The sequence below is a fragment of the Neomonachus schauinslandi genome, chromosome 3 (genome assembly GCF_002201575.2).
Source record: "Neomonachus schauinslandi chromosome 3, ASM220157v2, whole genome shotgun sequence".
NCBI classification, from domain to species: Eukaryota; Metazoa; Chordata; class Mammalia; order Carnivora; family Phocidae; genus Neomonachus; species Neomonachus schauinslandi.
Window position 1 is genome coordinate 10931700 of NC_058405.1, and position 26136 is coordinate 10957835.

The 26136-nt window shown below is 38.8% G+C and overlaps 1 protein-coding gene across 7 annotated transcripts in view; it reads right to left on the reverse strand.

The window, feature by feature from the left end:
* The window catches only part of PCCA (propionyl-CoA carboxylase subunit alpha), a 402221-nt gene that overhangs the window by 71616 nt on the left and 304469 nt on the right, over positions 1 to 26136 (reverse strand). For all 7 annotated transcript variants that reach the window (XM_044913521.1, XM_044913520.1, XM_044913518.1 and 4 more), the window contains one exon: positions 20001 to 20099. In XM_044913521.1, coding sequence (XP_044769456.1) covers positions 20001 to 20099 — 99 coding nt within the window. The remainder of the gene's footprint in view (positions 1 to 20000; positions 20100 to 26136) is intronic.

Here is a 26136-nt window from a genome sequence, read left to right on the forward strand (position 1 = left end):
GCCAGACCAGCTAAATGCCCAGAAAGGTTAAGGAACACTTGAAGATACACAGTAGAGCTGGGTACTAAAAAATAAGCAGACATTCTCCAAAAGGGAAATAAATGAAACACTTTTGGTCAGATGGGACAGTGTATGCAAATTTCAGATAAAGAAAACACACGAGAGTTTAAGGCTTGGTGAATTGTCCCATATGGCCAGAGATAGGTTTGGTTAATGGAGTGAAGGGGTAAGAAAGGAAAACCGAGAAGGAATTAACAGAGCCAAGTCCCATCTGAAAGACAGATTTCACACTTAACCAAATTCTTATATTTAAAAACTGGGGAGTAACATGGTTGTTTTAGAAAGATTGATGGTCTGATGTAAGGTTCAGGATACACAGGAATGGGGGAGGAGGTGGGCTGGGAGACCAAGGAAAATGCAGCAGGTAGCATTCACTCAGGTAGGGAGGCTCAAAGGCTAGATAGAGGTGAACCCAAAAGTAGAACTAAGCCTGTTTCATTCACAGAAACTTAGAATTTGGAGAGCAAATGGATCTCAAAATCTACATTTCGTTTTACTTATGAGGAAAATAAAGATAAAGGGATATAAAAATAATTTGCCTGCATTGCAACTGGAGAATAAGAATCCTAACCTAGGGACACTTGGGTGGCTCAGTCATTGAGTGTCTGCCTTTGGCTCAGGTCATGATCCCAGGGATCAAGCCCCTCGTCGGGCTCCCTGCTCCGCGGGAAGTCTGCTTCTCCCTCTCCCACTCCCCCTGCTTGTGTTCCCTCTGTCGCTGTGTCTCTCTCTGTCAAATAAATAAAATCTTTAAAAAAAAAAAAAAAAAAGAATCCCAACCCAAGCAGTTGTGCAGGGTTGGGATATCTCTACTGTGCAGGATGGAATATCTCTACAGTCTCAGACCAGATCATCACTTAGATGGTGAGTTCTTTAAGAACAAGGACCATTTCTTACACTTCTTCCTTAATCCCAACAGCATGCAAGTGAGTGCCACAGAAATGGAAACGAAAAATCAATCTTCACCAAGAATTCTGAAGTTTTTCCATACTATGAAAGACAAGAGTGATCTACATATCTCTCAGTCTTCGACTGTTTAACCAAAGTTTTAGCTGGGCAGAGTTAGAGGTGTGGCTGTCAAGAAATTAGGGAAAGTGCTGTAGAATGATGTAGATTGAGGATAGGGAGTCCAATGATACGCTGACTTCCACACTGCTGAGATTTTAAGAGTAGTGAGGAGAATACTCAATGAAAGCATTGCCATTACTCCAAACCCAGGCCTCAACCCAGCAGCTGTTAAATCTTCCTTCCTCAGAAGCCTGAGGCAGAGATCCAGAATCCAATCCATATTTACCAGAACAGATTCAGCACAATTAATCACCTCTGTCATGCAGCAACATACTTAATCCTAAGAGCTGTTCAGAATGAGAAATTTTCTGACTGAAAAGTGTGGCTGTTGGCTTCTGGGAAGATGGCAGTGGTGGCATGGTTTCTGAATCTTCCGCAGAAACACAAGAGGCCCAGAGGCAACAAACATCCCTAGCACCCAAAATGTTGTCTACAAATACCACTTCCCACTCCAAGAAATCAAGGTTTCTCGGCAGAATGGCTGATCCCGGGTTTGGGGCAGAAATGAGGCTCTATATCTCGTCACACCAGAAAGTAAGGAGCTATCAAAGATTGGGGCCATGTTAGAAAGACTCAGGACTGAAAAAATTCCCTGGCCAGAGCTGGGGAAGTCTGACCGACAATAAGGATTATAACTGCAATGGATTAAAGCAGACCAGGTATGTTTGAACCCATGAGTTCAAAGTGGATACCAGAAACAAAAACAAAACACCCTAATTTAGTCACTTTTAGAGAATCATAGGGAACCAACTCTCTAGGAACTGGAAAGTCAAGGGAAAGGATCCAGCATTTATCTTTTCTATGAACACTGTTGTCCTGGATAACCCAAGAAGCAGTTGAGGAAGAGTTTCTCTGTAAAGAATTAGTCCTGGGGCGCCTGGGTGGCTCAGTTGTTAAGCGTCTGTCTTTGGCTCGGGTCGTGATCTCAGGGTCCTGGGATCGAGCCCCTCATCGGGCTCCCTGCTCGGCGGGAAACCTGCTTCTCCCTCTCCCACTCCCTTGCTTGTGTTCCCTCTCTTGCTGTCTCTCTGTCAAATAAATAAATAAAATCTTAAAAAAAAAAAAAAAGAATTAGTCCTGGTAATAAATGAATAAAAATGACAATATTGGAACATCATCATTTTGTAAACCTTGATGAACTTACTGACCGAAGCTTGAATATCAACGGCACGGTGACCAGACAGTATGTGTGTCTCTTACAGACTCAGTCTTGCCAAAGATAATGGCACCCAAATCTGATTACATCTCTAGATAGAATATAAATTTATAGAAAACAAAGGAGGGGGGACATGTTAAGCCACACCCTGGGATGCAATCAGCTCAGTTCTGGCAGTGGAAAACTGTACAAGACAAACGATCCCATTCCTTCAACAAATAAAATGGAAGGATAAAAAAAAATTCTATAGCCATTTCCCTCCAGCTACTGTCCCCTCTGTCCTTTACAGCCAGACTTCTTAAAAAATTGTCTCTCTTCATGGTCTCTACATTGTCCCTTTCCATTCTCCTTTGAACCTGTTCCCATGTGTTTTCCCCCCACTGTTTGTCTGTAGTCTTCTCATCAAGATCACCTACGATTTCCATGTTGCCTTACCTATCAGTTGGCTTTGTCCTCATCTTATCCAGCAATGCTATGAACTGTCGATGATTCTCTTTCCCAAACACAATTCTTGCATTGACTTCAAGGATATCCATGCCCCTGGTTTTAATCCTACCTCCCTGGCAGTTCTTTCTTAGCCTTCTTCATCTCTTCATTCAATTTCTACCTGGGGGAGGGCAGTCCACAGCTCTCTTCTCTTTTCCATCTACTTTCTTCCCCTGTGTCATCTCATCCACATCCATGCTTCCCCCCAATGCAATGCCCATCTTAAAATAAATCAACTTCATTGAAGCATAACTTACGTACAAAAGACTGCATTCCACTTCAAGTATAGAATTCAATGACTTTCGACAATTTTAAAAAACCACCACCACAATCAACACCCAGAACATTTCCATCACCTCCAATATGTTCTTCCTGCCTTCTCACAGGCCAATCTTGGTCCCTGCCCCCAGGCAACCACTGATCTGCTGTCTAATAAACGAGTTCATTTTATTCATCAAATGGACATTGTTTCCTCACCATTTAAGAAAATTTTGCATTAAAATTCCTGAGCATCTTTGCCAATAATCAACCGACCACCTATATCTGGATCTACTTCTATACCTTATTCTGTCCTACATATCTATCTACCAATACCACACTGTCCTGATGCTGCTGTTTCATAATTAGTCTTGAAATCAGGTTGTATAATTCTTCCAACTTTGTGTTTCTTTTTAAAAATTGCTTGGCTCCTATGCTTTTTCAACTAACAGATTTTTTTTTTTTTTTTTGGTGGTAAAAAACATAACACAATTTACCATTTTAACCATTCATAAGTACACAGTTCAGTGTGTTAAGTATATTTATGTTGTTGTGAAACACATCTTCAGAACCTTCCCATCTTGCAAATCTGAAATTCTATACCCACGAAACAACTCCCCCTTCCTCCCTCCCAAAAGACCCTGGTAACCACCATTCTACTTTCTGTTTCAAGGAATTTGACTGTTTTACGTGCCTCATATAAGTGGATGCATACAGTATTTGTCTTTTGTTGTCTGGCTCTCTTCACTTAGCATAATGTCCTCATGTTTTAACCATGTGACAGGATTTCTTTCCCTTTTACGGCTGAATATTATCCCAGGGTATGTATATACCACATTTTGTTTATCCATTCACCTGTGATGAACATTTTGGTTGCTTCAACCTCCTGGCTATTCTAAATAATGCTGCAATGAACAGGGGTGTTCAAATAACTCTTGAAGATCCTGCTTTCAATTCTCTCTGATATATATATATCTAGAGGTAAGATTGCTGGACCACTTAGTGTAGTATTTTTAATTTTCTGAGGAACCCTTATACTGTTTTCCATACAAGTTGTGCCATTTTACAATTCTGCCAACAGTGCACAAGGATTCCATTTTCTCAGTGTTCTCACCAACACTTATTATCTTCTGGGGTTTTTTTTGGGGGGGGGGTAGTAGCCATCCTAAAGGGTATGAAGTAATATCTCATTGTCATTTTGATTTACACTTCTATGATGATAAGTGATGTTGAGCAAATTTCCATATGTTTATTGCCTGTTTGTATATCATCATTGAAGAAATGTCTATTTAAGTCCTTTGTCTATTTTCAAATCAGATTAGTTTTGGGGGCGCCTGGGTCGCTCAGTCGGTTAAGCTTACGACTCTTGATTTCAGACTCTTATTTCAGCTGGTGTCATGGTCTCAGGGTCCCGAGATCGAGCCCCGCCTTGGGGCTCCTTGCTCAGTGGGGACTCTGCTTGGGGATTCTCTCTCTTTCCCTCTCCCTCTGTACCTCCCCTTCCCTGCTCACACACTCCCTCTCTAAAATAAATAAGTCTTATTTTTAAAAAAGATTTAATTTATTCATTTGAGAGACAGAGCACAAGCGGTGGGGGAGGGGGCAGAGGGAGAGAGAGAAGCAGACTCCTCGCTAAGCAGGGAGCCCGATGCGGGGCTCAATCCCAGGACCCCAGGATCATGAGCTGAGCCAAAGGCAGATGCTTAACCATCTAAGCCACCCAGGTATCCCTAAATAACTAAATCTTTATAAATAAGTAAGCAAGCAAATAAATAAATAAATAAATAAAGTTAGTCTTCTTAAGTTGTAGTTCTTTATAAATTCTGGATTTTAACCCCTTATCAAATAAAAGATTTGCAAATATTGTCTCCCATTCACTCTGTTGTTTGTGTCTTTTGATGCACAGGCGTTTTTAAGTTTGAGGCAGTCCTATTTGTCTGTGTTTGCTTTTTTGCCTATGACTTCGGTGTTATATCCAAGAAATCATTCTTAAGTCCAGTGTTATGAAGCTTTTGGTCTCCATCTTCTTCCAGGAGTTTCATGGTTTTAGGTGTAACATTTAGGTCTTTAATCCATTTGAGTTAATTTTAATGTATGGTGTAAGATCCTTTTGTAAGTGGCAGATCCATGCTTCGAGAGAAAATCTACAGGCTTATGACTATGGGATTTATGTTTTTAATTCCCATTTGTCCTAAGAGTTCAAGACTCACAGAGTCAATTTGGACCTCAACACTTGGATATCTAATGTACATGTTAAACCTACCAAGTCCAAACAGAATTACTGATTTGCCTCCCCAAACCTGCTCCTCCCCAACTTCCTATCTCAGTAGACACTGCCATCCTTCACTCAGTTGCTTACCCTTCATTCTCTAGCTTCCTTCACACCTGGTATCTGTTCTGTCCATCTTTTTTCTTTTTTTTAAGATTTTATTTATTTATTTGAGAGAGAGAGAGCACAGACGGAGCAGGAGAGGGAAAAGCAGGCTCCCTGCTGATCAAGGAGCCCAATGCGGGGCTCGATCCCAGGACCCGGGATCATGACCTGAGCCAAAGGCAGACTCTCAACTGACTGAGCCACCCAGGCAGCCCTGTCAATCTTTTCTGCCTTTCCCCCCAAATATATGTCAAATTAGTTTGCTTCTTACCATCTCGCCTGCTACCACCTTAGTCTAAGTCAAGGCTTGACAAACTCTTTCTGTAAAGGGCCATGTAGTAAGTGTTTTAGGCTTTGTGAGGCAAAATTGAGGATATGATGTATCTAGTTACAGAACAAGACAGAAAACAGATTTTCACGATTTTGGGGGCACAACATTCAAAATACAATAATACCTAAGCACAATTTTTTGGTAGCACTAATAAGGAAAACGGAATTCTCTTATTTAGAAATAGAATTCTATTTAATTGGGGCTCAAAGTTAGTGTTCTCTATCATCAAAATCAATGGCAAATATGCATCTGTTAATGCTGATCTGCAATGAGATTTTACCTATTTCACCTTATTTTTTTTAAAGACTTTATTTATTTGAGAGAGAGAAAGAGAGAGTGAGCGAGCACAAGCAAGGGGGAGTGGCAGAGGGAGAGGGAGAAGCAGGCTCCCTTGCCGAGCTGGGAGCCGGATGCGGGGCTCGATCCCAGGACCCTGGGATCATAACCTGAGCTAAAGGCAGACGCTTAACCTACTGAGCCACCCAGGTGCCCCGCTATTTCACCTTTGACAATACCTCTTCCCACAAACAGGTACTCCTAAATACTGATGACAATCCACAAGCATAGGACTTTACTTAAGCATATTCATTGCTTGGAAGGCATTTACAGAATTTTGTTAGATTCCTCTCCTGATATTTGCCTTTCACCTAACCTTACATTACAATCTGATCACTTCCAATTTTAGGCTATGTGGAAGATCCTCAACTGTACAGTGAAATGGGTTTTAAAATATGGGTATCTCCTTGGCTCTTGCATTGAGGTTTGAAAAATGCTGCTGAAACTGTAGTTCACTTCTTGTTTTAATCTTTTGACGGCCTGGGAAGTGTAAAAAGCAGCTTGACATTAGTTGTGATTCAAACATTAATTGTCAAAATGATATTACCACAGTACAATTTTTGCATGTAACTACTGTTTTGTCTTGCAATTTTAGGTTGAATTCATTAACAAACATCAAATCTGCAGCATAAGCTAATTTTCAAAGCCCTCTGATGTTTGATAACAATGGCTGAGGGTGGTTCTTCTTGTTCAGAAAAATTTAAATCTTGGTTCTGAGCTCAAAAACATCACAATAAATTTTACCACTGCTAAGCCACTGAATTGCTGTGTGATAGGGAAATCGGGGAATTAAGGTTCTACTTAACAAGAATTCCAAAAGCAGTCATAGCAAATAAAAAACAAATAAATGTGGCTATATTCCGGTAAAACTATATTTATGGACGCTGAAACCTAAATCTCACATACTTTCCATGTGTCATGAAGCACTCTTCTTCTTTTAATTTTTTCCATTTACAAATGTAATAACCGCTCAACTTGTGAGCCATACAAACAGGCCATGGGCTGGATTTGGCAGACTCCTGGTCTCAGCCATCAGCAATTGTCACCTAGATGACTACAATGATCATATAAATGGTTCCCTTAATTCCACCACTGGTCCCCTGTGGTCCATCCTCCTCACAGCAGTGATTTTAAATCACATCCTATCATTCTTCTATTCAAAACCCTTCAAAAGCTTCACAGTGGAAACTGAATAAAACCCAAACTTTTTGGCCTACAAAGACCCTATACAATCTAGTCCCTGCCTATCTTCTTCCACTCTCCTAAGCTCTACTCAAGATGCTGGTCTTCCGGGGCGCCTGGGTGGCTCAGTCGTTAAGCGTCTGCCTTCGGCTCAGGTCATGATCCCAGGGTCCCTCTTGTGTTCCCTCTCTCGCTGTCTCTCTCTCTGTCAAAAAATAAATAAAATCTTTAAAAAAAAAAAAGATGCTGGTCTTCCCTTGGGCCTCTGCACAAACCAAGCTTGTTCCTGTCTCTGAGCCTTTGCACTTGCCATTCCTGCAACTTGGGACTTTCACCCCCTAAATTTTTACGTGGCTGCCCTCTTCTCCTCATAGGTCTCAACTCAATGTAAGCTATTCAGAAACAACTTTCTAACCACCCCAGCTAAAGCCACCTCCCTTAGGTACTTTCTATGAATGATCCTGTCTTACAGCCTTTATCGACCTTCTTAGTACTCAAATTACCTTATTTATGTGTTTACATGTTTGGTATCTACATCCCCCTTGTAAAGGTTGCACATGTTGGGGGGGGGGGTGGATGGCGGGGGAGAGAGAGAGAGGGAGAGAGAGAAAGAGAATTGCCCAAACCTGACATAGCTCAGCAATAAGGACTGATATAAGAAAAAAGAGGGAAATAAAATTTCATTCAAACTGGAATTTACCTCAATAACAAAAACCAGGAATATACAATTTTCCCACAGTTTATGATTAAGACAATTAGGTTTTAGAATTCACAAAGAACAAAGTATCAGAGCTTACAAAGAGTCTGAGACACGCCAAAACAAATATGAACTGACCATGTGATAAACTAATAACAGAAAGTAAAATAAGATAAAAATTAAGACTTTTATTTTCACGAACCATATCCCATCCTTATTCAAATATTTTCTCCAAGTGTTTTTTACCCCTTTTCCTATTTTTTTTTTTTTAAGATTTTATTTATTTGACAGGGAGAGACACAGCAAGAGAGGGAACGCAAGCAGAGGGAGTGGGAGAGGGAGAAGCAGGCTTCCCGCTGAGCAAGGAGCCCAATGTGGGGCTCGATCCCAGGACCCTGGGATCATGACCTGAGCCGAAGGCAAATGTTTAACGACTGAGCCACCCAGGCGCCCCACCCCTTGTCCTATTTTAAGTGGCACTTCAGAGCTAGTTAAAAACTTCTTTCTGTTCTTATTTTGATACTCTGCTCCAACATTTACAAAATATACAGCATTTTTTTCCTTTAAAGAAAAGAATATTCAAGAAGTAAGACTTTGATTATTGAAACGACTTCGAGATTTGTGAGAATCAAATTCATACAGAATTAGCAAAGGCTGTTCACTCAACAAAAGCAAAACATCCACAAAATAATAAATGCTCGAAAAATATCTTTCTGGGATAATGAAATCAGAGGCAATTTCACCTTTAAAAGTAATCTCACTGAACAGCAAGAGGAAGAAATAGTAATCATTTTCTTTTTCCCCTCACTGATTCGCAGCATGATAACACGTGGTAAAGGCCATTACTACAGGATCTGTCTTATCACTCTCTGCTGCAGCTGCTTGCATTCTCTGCCACATTTATCATAATCGGTGTTTATACTATTCAAAATTCTCTCCTTCTGGCAGCTACTACAATATCATTGTCTAGTAAACAGATAGTAGAGGAGAAAAAAATACATGGGGGGAGAAGCAGGGGGAGACACAGAACGATATTTTCCCATTATAGTAAATTTTTAAAAGCAACTCCAAATCATAAAACCAATGCCACTAGAGAGAAGAGAACTGCTAAGCTTCTGGGACTCCATTACAAAAGCAGGTAGAGGTGTCAAAATTAATATTTTAAATTACAGTTGTAAATACATCCCAGCTGTTAAAATGTGATTAAATTTTTCAAAGCATAGTGAAAGGAGTTATTTCTGTTCTCCTGGGGGGCTTGTTTCTTAGATGTGTAACTGTAATTGATGTTTTCAGGAATGTGAAAAGGAGATGGTTAATAATTACTCTCTCATTTCCTACTTCTTTGGAAAAAAAATACCAACCTCCACTTACAAAGTTACATATTTATATATCCTATACGTCCTAAATAGATGGTTTCATATTACATTTGATAACTCTAGAGTAATCACATGCACATAGTACCAAATAACAGCTAATTACTTCTAAGGGGAAGGGGAGACACAGCTGAAAAACATGGAAAACATTTATTTTGGGACTAAAAACAGGATCACTTCCAAATCCACTATTTTTTTTTTTTTTTGGTACTGGCAAAGTATAAGCAAACACATAAGCCACTTCATTTAATTTTCTAATTAAAATATTATTAAAATATTTACTTCAGCATCTATATATGTTTATTAGGATTATAACAAAAGTTTGTTCCCAGAGGTTGTGAGAGTAACTTTCATCTAAAAAACTAAAAGAGAAAGTAGCTTCCTTTTAACTTCCCTTACTCAGGAGGTATGAGAATCAATTCATTTTCTTCAAAAAAAGGAAAGCTTAAAATTTAAAAATCTATTCAAACTCTGTGTAGACAAGCATTTGCAAACATATCACAGAGTTATTCAATATGCAAACACAATTACAGCTCTTTTATCGTATTCACATACTTATATATAATATTCTGTATTACACAGGCCCACTGAGCATTTTAGGTTATCATGTTATGTAATCTATTTAACACTGCAATCAGTTCACAAATAATCCACTTAATCTGGCATTCTGTAGTAAATAACATGACATTCATGTGACACTACTCCAAATGTGTCTGCTTTAACATAGAAAATTAGTTCCACTTAGCTGAGTATCAATAACCTATTCAATGCAGAACGCACTAGTGCTGCGGACAGCTTTGTACTGTTATTTATCATAAATTTATCTTCTCTTGAAAATATTTAAGAATATGAGAAATAAAAAGAAAAAAAGCCTTCAAAGGTACATCATGAATAGCTTCACATCACACAAATGCAGAGATTGTTAGACCTTAGCAGGATCTCAAGATATTTTCAAAAGTATTTAGCTACTCTTCAGGCCTGTAGACAACCTGCTGTGAGCAGGTGGATAGAAGAAATCATGCCACAGAAAGAAACAGACCAATAGCAGTTAGTCGGCAGCTCTGCTTGCAAATGTTCAAACAACGTGACTATGCAAAATGAAAATCTAGTATGTAAAATGCTGGCAAGAAACAACACATTAAATCCCAGCAGACAAATTACACTGTAAGAAATGGAAGACTATTTGAGTTGTTCAAAGTAAAACCGAAGAGCCTCTTTCAAGGTTAAAAAGAATGTTGCACAGGAATAGAGTATAGTCACAGAAATTAAAAAAAAAAAAAAAAGTTCTATTTGACCAGCATGTTCCAAGCTACAAAGGTACAAGGGTGTATGAAGACAATACGGTGAGCTCTACATGTACAGAACACAGCAAATCTTTTGTTCCAACACTTAATTATATGCTATAGGCAGGAAATCATTCCGCATATTAAAAGTAGTCCTAAGTTTTGTTAAACTTTTCTTTTTTTAAAAGATTTTACAGAGAGAGACACAGTGAGAGAGGAAACACAAGCAGGGGCCGTGGGAGGGGGAGAGGCAGGCTTCCCGAGGAGCTGGGAGCCCGATGTGGGACTTGATCCCAGGACCCTGGGACCATGACCTGAGCCGAAGGCAGATGCTTAATGACTGAGCCACCCAGGCGCCCAGTTTTGTTAAACTTCTAAAATAAAATGTGAAAAGTTTGTCAACTAGATGATAAATTCACCTTCTGTTTAAAAATGAATTTAGTTCATCTACTCGTAATTTTAAATGATAAACACCAAAACTGGTTGACACACAGGAGAACACGAAAAAGCCAGTATGTTTTTCTTCTATGAGCACTCTCTTATTTACGAAAGGTTCCGTTTGTGAGCTAACCACTAGCCACATGTGTCTACGGAGGACTTGGAATGTGACTAGTTCTATTGAGAAACTAAATTTTCCATTTTATTTAAGTAATTTAGATATAGAAGCTGTGGAATATACTTTACACACAGTTTCATTGTTCTTGTCTGACTGCATTTCACATTCGTCGTTCTGTTGCTTAAGCTTTATTGATACATTCTCATACACATGTCAGGCGTATGTGTTGTTTCTGATATCACATTATTAATTTTTTATGTTATTTCATCTTGAAATGCTAACATTTTGAACATACTGAGTTAAACAAAATGGATTAGTGAAATTAATCTCACTTGTTTTTACTCTCTTAACATGGCTACTAAGAAACTTAAAATTGCATATATATGGCTCATTAGATTTCTATATATAACTTTTTAAATTGGTAATCTGAAAATGAGACTATACTTTCCCACAGTAGAAATGAGAAATGATTGTAGGTTCTCAGATTATACCACCAAGACCTATTTTATAAACATCATTACTGATGGACTCTCCATTTGCAATGGAAATAGTAGGAAAACACTGGTATATACTCAACAGGAAAAAAAAGAAATATGAAATACTCCTATTTTATTTTCCTTGAATGATGATATTTGAGGAAACCTTGGTTTAATTATTAGGTTAAGAAACAGATTAAAAACTTACAAAAATTCTAAGAGGACGTAAAAGTATCTTCAAGAGTTTTTGATGTTTATGTCCTCATTCTTTAGTATAAATTACTTCATTTCAAAAATATAGGGACCTCCTCCTTTCAGATACATGCATCACTAGCTCTCTACTTAAAGTTATTAACAGTGATTAGAATTTTTGTCCATGAATATGACTTTCTAGACCTCAGAAGAGAAAAAGGCTTAAAGCAGCCATCTGGGTAAGTTGAAGTAAGAGGTTGTGCAGTAGCCTTAGCTGAAAAATGAGTAATTAGTGATGCTGGGTAAGACAGAGCTCAAGCAATGGGTGCACAAACCTCTGAGAGAAAGGAAATCAGGAATAATCTGAAGTGAACCTTTTTCTATACCTATCTAATGGTACTATTGGCCTTAAACAGCTTAGGGAAATAAGAAAGATATTTAGTTGATTGGAAAGAAATGTGCTTGGTAAGCACTATACTTTTGGGAGCTGATCTTTGCTCTAACAAAAACTATGGTGATTCTGTAACCCCAGAGATCAAGCTGCCATGTTATCTAATAGAGTATAGATTCTGCAAGTATCAGAAGGTTGGGAATTAAAGACAATTGATAAAACAGCTAAGAAGGCTGTCATATGAACACAGTCTAATTTGATGAAGTCTTAGAGAAATAAAATCTAAATCTTAAAAGTACAGATAAGACAGATTTGTTTTGTTTTTGAAGATTTTATTTATTCATTTATTTGAGAGAGAGAGAGAGAGTGAGAGCGAGCACGTGAGTGGGGGGTGTGAGGTGGAGGAGCAGAAGCAGACTCCACACAGCGGAGCCTAACACTGGGCTCGATCCCACAACCCTGAGTTGGACACTCGACCGACTGAGCTACCCAGGTGTGCCAACACAGGTTTATTTCTGAAATTACAAAATGCAAGATGACTATCCATGTATTCATCCATTCATCCATTTGTCCGGTTACTGAGCCTTTACATGTGCCAGGAATTCAGCATGGCCGTGGTAACTGAAGGTCAAATCAAAACTGAAAATTTTGATCAATTAAAGGAAGTTAGTAACCTATGAAATTCATTATCCAAATGATGGTACACGCCAAATTACAATTTATTCTTAAAGAAATTAATGGATAATATTAAGCTCATGAGGTTTACCAGTGAAAACCAGGAAAGTAAATAGATAATGTGATATGACTGAATTTGATTGGATGAAAAGGGAGCTAATTCCTAAAGCAAAGATATGCTTCCTCCACAACTATTTTATCATCTAATCTAGATAAAGATGCTAATTGCTACTTTTCATGTAGTCACAGGGATTCAGTAATAAAACTAAATAGGTGGTAAGTACTCACATATCCATAAGAAGCTAGACTAGCTACCTAGTAGAACATGCTAAGAACTGCAAAACCAAAAACTGCCCATCTCCCACCTCAAGAGAATATGAAAGAAGTTAAAAATCAGTGGAGGTTGAATTCTTAAGCTAAGAACTCAAGGTTGAACCCTTTAAGCTAAGTGAAAGGGATTTTTATGAGAATCACTTGGTTTTCCATGTATCTCCTGGATTTTGAGGGACATCTACATTAGATCAGTAACTGTTTTGTTGACAAAGCAGAAAGAGAAGAGTTTGATGAGCCATGCACTTATAATTATTTCTTGTGGCCTAGATATGGATCGTGCAGAAGAGGCCCAGCCTGGGTCATTATGAGAGACCCTGCTCAACAGGAAAATCTGGAGGGATGTGAATCAGGAGGGTAAGGGCAACTGGAAAAGACAGAGCAGGCATTAAGGGTTCTACAGGTGAGAAATTCTCCCAAATCCACAGAAGTGTCCTTGAAGACACCAGCCAACTTTGAACGCTTGCCATGCCCTGAAAATAATGAATGACAGGTTACATTAGCCTGGGTCATCCTAGTTCCTCCTACCATATTCCTCCCCTTTTTCCCCCAACCTGCAACTTTGGAGGGAACCCAGATGGCAAGTAAGAAGTGGGAGAGGATATAAAGCAAGAGAGAAGAAAGCAACAACACTCTCATTTTCCCATAAAAATTTCTGTCTGAGGTGGAACTGAGTCTAGGAAGAGAGGTTTTACCAGTTTTGACATTACAATGAACTAGATTTTTTAAACACACCTTCTCCCAGGGTGCCTGGGTGGCTCAGTTGGTTAAGCATCTGCCTTCAGGTCAGGTCATGATCTCAGGATCCTGGGATTGAGCCCCACATCGGGCTCTCTGCTCAGCAGGAGTCTGTTTCTCCCTCTGCCTCTCCCTCTGTGCACTCTCTCTCAAATAAATTAAATAATAAAAAAATAAACACACCCTCTCCCAAGTAGAATACTGATTGCATATTCCCTGGTAGCAACTGTATGACAGAATTGTTTGTAATTTTATGCAGGGGAGGGAAGAATAAGCTGAGAAAATGGGTTTGAAATAAGAGTTATAAAAAAGTTCCTTCTAGGGTTGCCTGGGTGGTTCAGTCAGTTGAGCATCCGACTCTTGATTTCGGCTCAGGCCATAATCTCTGGGTCTTGAGATCAAGCCCTATCCTGGGATAGAGTCCCACGGCAGCCTCTGTGCTCAGTTGGGAGTCTGCCTGAGATTCTCTCTCCCTCTCCCCCTTCCCCCATTTACATGCTCTCTCTCTCAAATAAATATTCTTTAAAAAAAAAAAGTTCCTTCTACTTACACTGAAAAAGTTCCATTTGTGCAGTAAAGTTGTTACATGGTAAAAAAAGATAAAGGAAGGTTAATTATTAGGAAGTACTCAGAATGTTTTCTCAGTAACTATCTACCTGTATCTTGTTCTACAATGAGGTACCACTTCACATCCATTAGGATAACTGTTATAAAAGAACAACAAAGCCACCAGAAAATAATAACCATTGGTGAATATGTGCAGAAATCAGAATCCTTGTGCATTGCTTGTAGGAACGTAAAATGGTGCAGCTACTGTGGCAAACAGTATAGTGGTTCCTAAAAAATTAAACATGGAATTACTACATGAGCCACTAACAGAGGATCAGGATACACAAAATATGAACTTTTATGAATCAATAAGAAAAAGATAAACACTCCTTAAAAAAAAAAAAGGGGCAAAAGCCGTGAACAGGCAGTTCGCAGAAGAGAAAACAGGAGTGTCAATAAATATATATTTTTTAAATGTTCATTGTCATTACTCACCAATGTATATTAAACCACAAAAAGATACCATTTAAACCCACCAGTCAGGACTTAAGTAGTCTTAGGTAGTCTGGATACCAAGAGTTACCTACGATGTGAACCCTAATTGTTAAAGGCACAGATTCCTGGGTCCAAATCCTGGCCCTTCCATTTATTAGCAGAATGCCTTGGGCAAGCAATTTAGTATTTTTAAGGCCTCAGTTTCCCCAACTGCAAAATGGAGGATAACACTAGTACATTGGATTGGTGTGAGGATTAAATACTTTGATACAGATGAAGCGTATAGAAGAGTCAGTGCCTGACACAGTAAGTACACAATAAGGTTTTCTTATTCATATTCTTTTTTTTTTTTTTAAGATTTATTTATTTGACAGAGAGATAGTGAGAGCAGGAACACAAGCAGGGGGAGTGGGAGAGGGAGAAGCAGGCCTCCCGCCGAGCAGGGAGCCCGATGTGGGACTCGATCCCAGGACCCTGGGATCATGACCTGAGCCAAAGGCAGATGCTTAATGACAGAGCCACCCAGGCGCCCTATTCATATTCTTGATAGCACAGCACTGTTGGTAGACATCTACATTGGTACAGCCACATAGGAAACCATTCAGAGGCGCCTGGGTGGCTCAGTCGTTAAGCATATGCCTTCAGCTCAGGTCATGATCCCAGGGTTCTGGGATCGAGCCCTACATCGGGCTCCCTGCTCAGCGGGAAGCCTGCTTCTCCCTCTCCCACTAATGTTTGTGTTTCCTCTCTCACTGTGTCTCTCTCTGTCAAATAAATAAATAAATAAAATCTTTAAAAAAAAAAAAAAAGAAAAACCACTCAGCATTACTGTGTAGGATTAAGAATACATAGTCCCTGCAACCAGCTGTTCTATTGGTATATTCCTTGAAGAAACTCTGATTTCAATAAGAAACATACAGAGAAACATTCACAGAAGCAGTGTTTGTTCTGAAAATACAAATATCTACCTAGGGGAGAAAGAATGAATTGTGGTATATTAATATGACTTAATAATATATAGCATGGAGGGCGCCTGGGTGGCTCAGTTGGTTAAGCGACTGCCTTCGGCTCAGGTCATGATCTTGGAGTCCCGGGATCGAGTCCCACATCGGGCTTCCTGCTCGGCAGGGAGTCTGCTTCTCCCTCTGACCCTCCTCCCTCTCATGCTGTTTCTCATTCTCTCTCTCTCAAATAAATAAATAAATAAATCTTAAAAAAAAATATATATATAGCATGGAAATAAATAAAGCTACATGCATCCAGATGACCAATATCACAAACATAATACTGGAGGAAAAAACAACTCACAGAAGCACAGAGAGTATGGGGCCAATGACGTAAGCTCAAAGACATCAAAAGCTAAACAACATACTGGATATATAACATTCCTAAAGAAGAGGAAGGGAGGAATGCATTTAAAATGCATTTAGGGGCGCCTGGCTGGCTCAGTCGTTAAGCGTCTGCCTTCGGCTCAGGTCATGGTTCCAGGGTCCCGGGATCGAGCCCCGCATCGGGCTCCCTGCTCCGCGGGAAGCCTGCTTCTCCCTCTCCCACTCCCCCTGCTTGTGTTCCCTCTCTTGCTGTGTCTCTCTCTGTCAAATAAATAAATAAAATCTTAAAAATAAAACAAAATAATATAAAATAAAATGTATTTAAAAATGCAATTTCAAAATTGGGATGGTAGTTATCTCTAGGGGGCAGGAGGAAGGATTTAATTAAAGCGAGCACAGAGGAAAGGCAGTAGTATTGGTAATGTTTCCTTTTTAATCTAGATGGTAAGTAATCGGGTTTTTGTTGTGTTCTTTAGCTTTTATATAGATTAATACAGATTTGTGTATATAAAATATTTAATAATAAAAAGTTTAAAAGTAGGCACAAAAATCCAGGGGGGAAAAACCCAGCCATTATTACTGTAAAATCACTTGAAAAACACTTGTGGTCATATCCACTCCATAGTTCTTCTTTGAAACACACAGCAGAATTTTCACAGCTATTTGTTTGAAGGTATTGAGCTCAAAGTGTTGGGAAACTCAGCCCAGGAAGTCAGTACGGAGAGAAGGGTGCTGGGCACAAACCCTGAAGATCTGCCCAGGCTTACAGCAGGTGGATGAGAAATCCACAAACACTGCGAAGCCACCATTCATTCTCCTGTCTTTCCAAATCCCTTCACCACACAATGCTCTTGTCCTGACGGAAAACATTCTGAGAGAAGATGATTTCCCTCCTCTGTTTCTGAAACATGACCTAACTTCTCCCTCTGCATCCAATCTCATTTTCCTTCCATCCTCTCTCCACAATGCAACTCGAACCAAGCTCTTCCTAAACTCCAATCCTCTCCACACCATCACTTCCTTTGTGAACACTAGTCCATGGATCCCACTGGCCAAGGATAAAGCAGAGGCCACACTATGTAATTAGCAAGGCTTCAAATGACTTGGTTCCTACTTACTTCACTTTTGCTCTTCATACCCAGCTTATTCTCTGATTGCAAAGGTTTAAAGCAGTGGTTCTCAGACTGCTTCCCCTGGACTAGCAACATCAGCAATACCTGGGAACTTATGGAAATGCACACCTAGCCCAGACCAACTAAACTGGAGTAAACTCTGGAGGTGGATCCAGCCATCTGAGCTTTAACAAGCCTTCTGGGTAATTCTGAAGCACACCAAAGTTCGAGCATCATTGGTTTAAAGCATGAATGAAAGGTATATTATTATTTGAAGAACTCTCATGGAGAAAACAAAAAAGTACTGTATAGCCCAGTGATTAGAAGCACACACTCTGGGGTCACCGTGCCAGGGTTCAAATGTCTGCTCAGCTTCCTCCTAGCTTTGTAATCACAGAACAGTTGCTCAGATTGCCTCAGCAGAGCAAGACACTTAACAGCAGAGGTCCCACAGCAAGCTGCTTGGAGTTAAATCCCGGCTCTACCTGCTATCAGCCATGTGACCTTGAGCGAGTCACTTACTTTCTCTGAGCCTCAGGGGCCTCATTTACCCAAGTGCAAATAATAGTACCTACTTCATACAGTTGCTGTGAAGATGAAATGAACATATATATGCACTGTGCTCAGAACTGTACCTGATACACGGTAAGTACTGTGTATTATTTATTCTCACTATGTTATTAATTTCATGGGGACCACATTTTATTTTGGAGATTAAAAAAGTCAACTAATGTTCATAACAAGTGAATAAATGCTAATGTCCATAGCAAGTGACTAAAATTCATCTATTCTGGTAAGGAAAAACTTTCTTTAGAAAAGTTTCCTCCCTTTTTTTTTTTTTTAAGGTAAATGAGTTTGTTTGGTTTTTATCCAGTATACCATTTATACCTCTCTGAGTTTATTTCCTTCCATTGGAATAGTACTTACCTGGAAGCAATGACCTCCTCCAAAGAGTCGGGGAGGGGGGTGTCTGCCTTGAGGGGGTCCCTGCTTTCAGATTAATGCCTATTTTTTAAAGCAAAGAACTTACAAAGAATGAAAATGGACTTACTGAACAGTATCCCTATGATAGGGAAAATATTTCTGGGAATTATTCTAAATACACATCCAGTATTAACGTAGCTAGAAACTCTCCATATAAAAGTGCCATCAGTTATCCATCTGCAGTCACTGAGAAGGAAGCTGAAAATATCATGATACACCAATTTGGAGAGTAGGCCTTTCTATCTCTCTACTCACTACTAGGAGATGATCATACTGTGTCCCGTGACCAGAACATGCATGCCTGGCCATAGCATGTTCAGTGCAGAGCACATTCGACTGAACATAAGCTAGTGTAACAAACCCATGTTTTTTGAAGACACAATAAATGGATCTAAATCATGTGAAATTATGCAGTGATATTTTTTCCAAGGGTCTCAAAGTATTTTACCTCATAATTAGAATATGAAAGAAAATATGAGAGGAAAAAAAATACACTGGGGCAAGTTACAAAACCAAATTCAAAATATACAGCTCGTTCCTGAGAATTCGATATTTCTTAGAACCATAAAGATAATATATCAATTGAGCCTGGCTTAGAAATTAGTTTAGTCATCAAATATTTACTGGAGGTTTCTGAATTACCTCTGTCTCTAATAGAGGTATATGTGAATCTGGTATACACAGAAGTTTTTATCTGTGATTCTCTTGATTTCTCTATGTTTTAAAAATCAGTTTCCTGTGCAAAATTCAGTTTCCTGTGCAAAATCAAGTTAAGGCAACACAAAAATATTTCATAAAAAAAAAAACCAAACCAAAACAACAACAGAAAGAATGAGCATTTAATATTATGGGGGGTGGTTATAATTTTTATTTGCATGTGATCACATGTTACACGGTGTTCTTTGTTTTGTTTTGTTTTCCCTGGAACCCTAAACTTCAACTATGAGGTGAGCTGAAGGAACTTTGGAAGAATCTCTTTTCATAGCTGTCTACTTTAAAATGGAAGTCACTGGTGACAAAGAACATCCAATCAACTCTGGATTTCAAGTCATTTCCTCAATGCAAGAAATCTTACTTTGGAGGGAAAATAAAGGTTAATAAATTAAGATCACTCAATTTTTAAAAGGCATCAATGTGTTCTGGCAAGTCAAGCTGAATACAGCTCACATTTCTGCTGATCGATGCTACTACACAATCTCAATTACACAGAAAAGGAAGGTAACAAAGTCATATTTTATAACTAAAAACCCACAATGGCAACAAAAACTGCTAATATTTTTTTTTCTAATATTTTTAGAAAAGCGCACAGGATGCTTCATTTACGAAAAGGATAGTAATCCTTTTCCTATCCTTCCTGGATTGCCTGGAAGAAAAGAAAATATTGATTCCTCAGATTAAGACTTGCCTCAAGATCCTCCAAAGTAAGGAAAAATGTTTTCAACCATAAATGTAGGAGATGAATAGACCGCAGCTTCTCCCTACTCCACCTGCCAGTATTATCCACGCAGGCGCTGGTAAGGATTCGGGACTTGCAGGGCCCCTCAAAGTACATCATCAGAACATTTACCTGTATCGTCCTCTGAGTGCCATCAACGTTGACAGCCAGTAAGGGTGAAGCCAGGTTCCACGTGCTGGTCACATTTAGTTTCGACCCATCAACTTCCACCTGTTGTGACACCAAATAAGACTATTACCATGAAGAAAGACAGAAAACTGATCTCAAGTTCATTGCTGCATACAAAGCAGTAGCCATTTTAAACAGATGGCTCCCAAACAACCTGTCATGTTTACTGCTCCCACCATGAAAGACAGGGTCCAACAAGAGTCTTCTTAGCCATCTCTGGGGAGAGGTGAAGGACCTGGGCACAGCTGCCTCTGGGTACTGAGGTTTCAAGTGATTTCCAGTAAGTAACAAACAGCCTTCTAACTCTAAACCTATCTGGACATGCTACATTTACTGCAATTAGACAAGTAATGCATATAAATTCCAGTGACATTTTGCAACCCACACATCAGGGCTTGCATATAATATCCTCTCCAAGGACCAAGAAAGAACTTTTTCTGTGTTAATTTTAATGAAGGACTATGCACTGTTATCTTAATTAAACAGAAGCTTTAATTAGGCAAAATTCTTTGGTGCTGAATATTAAAAGTCCATTTGAACTTTGCAAAAGTTCTGTCACATTTTTGTCGATCATAAATGACTAATTTCATCAAGTCATCATTTATGAAGATGCAAAAAAAAAAAAAAAACAACCCATAACCTTCTAAAACAGATACTTTTAAGAGAAGAATTCTAATTTCCAAATAAATAATATAAAACTGAAAAGAAAAAAGCAAAGCTAAATTAAAATAAAAAGTACTGTTATTGCTTCCTTTTCACCTACTGATTCCCCAACTCTTATATACAAGAACTAAGAAAAAAATAACAGTATTATTTTAACTCTACAGTAAACAACCTAACAAAGGGATATCTGAGTTTGTTCAAGGTTCAAAATAAACCGGTAGCAGAATCAAGACACATGATCCCTAACGATTCCTTTACTCTCTCTTAATTCTCTTAAACAATACTTAACTAAAATAAAAGAAACATGGATGTTACCATTTAGAAGAATAAGTGTGTCCATCTATATCTATATAGACTTTATGTATATATATTTCCATAATGGTGTGGTCATACAGTCTAGAAGCTAAGATATGCTACTGGCTACGTAATGAAATACCAGTGGGACGGACATGATGCACTCGCTTGTGTTTCCGGGTTCAGTAGTCTCTACGTCCATAGAGCACAGTTCAGGAAGTAGGAAGAAGGAACAATGGCTTGGGTCTCACCTGACATTGCTGTCTTACTCAGTTAGAGCTGCTTACTAAACTGGAGCATTTAACCTCTCTGAACCTTAGTGGCCAAACTAAAATATAATAAAAATATCTACCTGAAAGAGTGCTGTAAGATTAAAGAAGTTAACATATAAAAGTTTCTACCAATATTCCTGTCACGGTAGGTCCTAAATATTTTCTCCCTTCTCCTGTTCCTAATGGTTCCACCATCTTTACATGAGTTTTAAAAATAAGGTCAGATAATCATACCATCTCATAAATTATTTACTATTAAAACACTAGATGATAAAGATCTGTGAAGCATCAATAATACATTTTAAAATTATCTATTTAGCAAATTATCTCCTTATGTAATGAAAGATTTCTCCCCAAATTATCTCTTTATGTAATGAAAGATTTCCAAAAGAAGCTCCCAAAAGATAAGAGTTTTACAAATATTAAGTGCTAAAAATACCCTTTAAAACTGAGAAAAAGATTTGCTTTGACGTGGCTTCTAAATTTAAAAGGTTAAAAAAGGTCAATGTTCAATTATAAAAGTTTTCTCTTTTTAAAAAGAAAGTTAAAGGCCATAAGGAAAGATTTTTAATGGTAAGCACTTAAAATTTTTATTTGATATTAATTTTAAATCGACAGGGGCAACAGAATGAAACTGTAATGTTCATCTTTAGGGCTTATGAGGGGGAATTGAGGAAAAAAATGAATTTATTCAAATCCTGTAAAGGAGAAACCAATTTACCACAGCCTAAAGAAAACTATTTTTATGAATGTTGAAACAAAATGTGACATACCCATATAACAGATTATCAGTTGGTAATAAAAAGGAATGAAATGCCGATACATGCTACTTACATGGATGAAGCTTGAAAACATGCTACCTAAAAATAAAAAGCCAGTCACAGAGGACCACACACTACATAGTTCCGTTTATAATGAAATGTTCCGAAGAGAAAAATCCATACAGAGAGAAAACAGATTAGAGGTTGCCTTGGGCTGGGGGTGTGGAGACGGATGGAACGATTGAAGGGTGACAGCTATGGGGTATGGGCTTTCTTACTGGCATGATGACAATGTTCTAAAAGTGACTGTGGTGATAGCTGCACAGCTCTGGGAATATACTACAAGCCACTGAATTGTACAATTTAAATGAATAAATAGTATGGGTACGTGAATTATATCTCAATAAAGCTGTTAAAAAATAAGTAACAAATGAGAACAGGAGGGTTTCACTTTTGTAAAAAATCAGAAGCAATATTTTATGAGAAATTAAAGACCTAAAAACATATATATATGTATATACCATGTTCATGAATTAGAAGAGTTTTAGTATAATTAAGATAGAAGCTCTCTCCCAAACTGATCTACATATTCAATGTAATTCCAATCAATATCCCAGCAGGCTTTTATTTTGGGGGGGGGGGGTAGCAGATTCTAAAATACATAGAAAAACAAAGGATATAGAACAGTAAAGATAATTTTGAAAAGTTAACAGATTTGGAGAACTCATGTCATTTGCCTGTAAGAGTTCCCATTAAGCTACACTAATCAACATACTGGTGTAAGAGTAGACATAGTCATTAATAGAACAAAATGAGAGTTCAGAGACCCATATATAAAGGATTAATGGATTTTCAAAAAAAAAGTGCCAAGACATTAAATGGGGAAAGCATAGTTTGTGAATAGCACTAAAACAATTAAACATCCATATCCTAACAAATAAATCCTGACCTCTATCCCACAACATTAAAAAAAAAAAAAAAATCAACTGAAAACTAAATGCCTAAAACTAAAAAAACTTCTAGAAGAAAACATAAAAGAAAACCTTTATGACCTTGGTCCAGGCAGAGATTTCTTAGGACATAATACAAATCTTACAAGAAAAAATAGATGAATTAGACTTCATCAAAATTATAAATTTCTCCTAGAAAGACACTGTTAAGAAAAGGAAAGCTGAGCCACAGGTTGGGAGAAAATATCTGCAAAACATATATCTGATAAAGGACTTGAATCCAAAATCTATAAACAATTCTCTTTTATAAGTCAATAAGAAAACCAACTGAATTTCTTTAAAAATGGGCAAAAGATTTGACCAGATGCTTCGTCAAGGAAGAGAGATAGATGACAAGCACATCACATTAAGAAAAACAAAATTATAACAAAATAGCACTACCCACCCACCGGAATGGCTAAAATGAAAAGGAGTGATAATACTAAGAGCTGACAAACATGTGGAGCAATTGAAACCTTTACACACAGCAGGTAGGAATGCAGAATAGTAGACCTGCTTTAGAAAACCCCAGAGAAGTGAAGAGATATGTTTTCTCACAGAGTGCTCACGAATGTTCACAGAAGCTTGTTTATGATAGCAGAATATATATATAAAGTTTACATTCACCTCAAACTGGAAAAACACCAAAAGTCCAATGAACCAATTATAATGGACAATTATGGTATATCCACACAACAGAAAATGAGCAATAAGCATCTCAAAAGCATTATGCGAAGTGAAAGAAGGCTGACGCAAAAGGATATATAGAACATGAGTATGATTCCATCTATAGAACATTCTGGAAAAGGCAGAAATCAGGTCAGCAGTTCCTAGGGGCTATGGGTATGAGGATATGCTTGACTAGGAAAGGGCATGAGGGAACTCTATGGGGTGATGGAAATGTTCTAAATCTTGATTTTGGTGGTGATTATATGACTCTACAGATTTGTCAAAACTCAAACCATACAATTAAGGAGTAAATTTTTTATTAATTATATCTCAATAAATCTGACTTTTTTTTTAAAGATTTTATTTATTTATTTGACAGAGAGAGACACAGCAAAAGACGGAACACGAGCAGGGGGAGTGGGAGTGGGAGAAGCAGGCTTCCCGTGGAGCGGGGAGCCTGATGTGGGGCTCGATCCCAGGACCCTGGGATCATGACCTGAGCCGAAGGCAGATGCTTAACAACTGAGCCACTCAGGCGCCCCTAAATCTGACTTTTAATAACAAAAACAGGTGGTTCAGTCAGTTAAGCATCCGACCTGATTTTGGCTCAGATCATGATCTCAGGGTCTTGAGATCAAGCCCCATGTCGGGCTCTGCACTGAGTGGGGAATCTGCTTGAGATTCTCTCTCTCCCTCTCTCTCTGCCCCTCCCCCCCCGTTTGCTCTCTCTCAAATAAATAAATAAATTTTTAATAAAACAGAATGACTTTAAAAACAAAAACAGAGGGAGGAAAAGTCTACCTCTTCAAAAACTGAAAATAGTATTTTTGAACTACCTTTATCTTCCCTTACCGATAAATTCATTTCTCTCCCTGCATCCTCTGCTATTGAATGAGTGGATGTGCATGTTAATTTGGGAAGAAAGACAGAAGGAAAGTTTCTTCTAGACAGAAACATGGGGGGGGGAAGTCATTTTCAAGTCCTGTCGATTACATGAAGGAAAGACACAGAAGGAAGATGAAGATATCAGAAATCAGAGATCAGAGACCTCCCCATTTCCTTTTGCGTGGACCCCTGGGAACAGGTGGGGGGGCAGAAATGGAGAGAGATGCATGAAAACATTCTGACAGGTATCAGGCACCCTAAAATCTAAGCTGGAAGTCTATTTCTGGAATGTAGTCTAGGAGAGGCTATAGGCTTGGTGTCATGGCATTCCTAGCGTGGTGTATGATCAAAAGCACCAATGGAGGAAGAAGCTGGATAGATGACCCAAGCACATCATGTTAGGAATCCAGAAGGTTTTACCTAGCTTAGTGAGACGACAGAGTCTGGGTCAGGATAAAGACAACATAGTACAGGGGACTCCATGACTATAGGCAAATAGTAACCAGGCCTATGGGTGGCAGAGGCCTCTTCCATGACAAAGAGGATCAATCATCACCTGACAGTCTTGGGTCCAGGTCCTTAGAGCAAAGCCTTGTAAAGACAGTGTTGGTCTGAGTTCTCCTCCCCACCTCTGTAGTTGAGTCCAACCATGTACCTGAAGGCCCCTTTTACCTGCATCCAAACTCCACACCACGGTAGTAGCTGGAGTGAGGGAAAGAAACCCGAAACACCATGGTATCTGAAAGACACTGTTTAAACCAAAGTGTTGGGGCACCTGGGTGGCTCAGATGGTTAAGCATCTGCCTTCGGCTTAGGTCATGATCCCAGGTTCCTGGGATCATGGGCTCCCTGCTCAGTGGGGAGTCTACTTCTCCCTCTCCCTCTACCATTCCCCTGGCTTGTGCTCTCTCGCTCTGTCAAATAAATAAAATCTTTAAAAAAAAAAAAAACAAACCCCAAAAAACTAAAGTGTTTCCTCCCCCTCACTCCTTACTAAAGGTAGAAGGCTTGTGAGGAAGATTATGTGACAGACACACAGAAACTACATTTCTTTGTACACATGGGAATTAATGAGTATAATTTTGCAACGTCACTTATAACTGAAGCAAGGATGTTATCAGAGCTCCAAATCATAATCTATGAAGCATATCTGCAAATTTTAAATGAGGGAAAAGAACATGCTGAAAACCATCACGTGCCTTCTCAGGCCTCAAACCGTAAACAGATTTCACCAAGAAAGATAATTCAGAACAGCAGATGCAATGATTCTACTAATGCTTTCATGAGATGAGTGAAATCTAGAGGCCGGTAGGAGGGGCAGGGAATTTGAACATTTTAATACCATAGAAAGATCGGAGCAGACTGAACTGAAGAATTCTTGTTACTATGCCATGTATATTGTTTACACCTAGTTCTTCAGCCAAGGAGAGCTGAAGCAGCAGATGTAGAGTGGAAGTGGCATTTCACTATTACAATACTGAGAACCTGACATAAAGAACCACCCTATATTTTCCATGCCAAAAACTAATGGGAAGTGACATCTAGG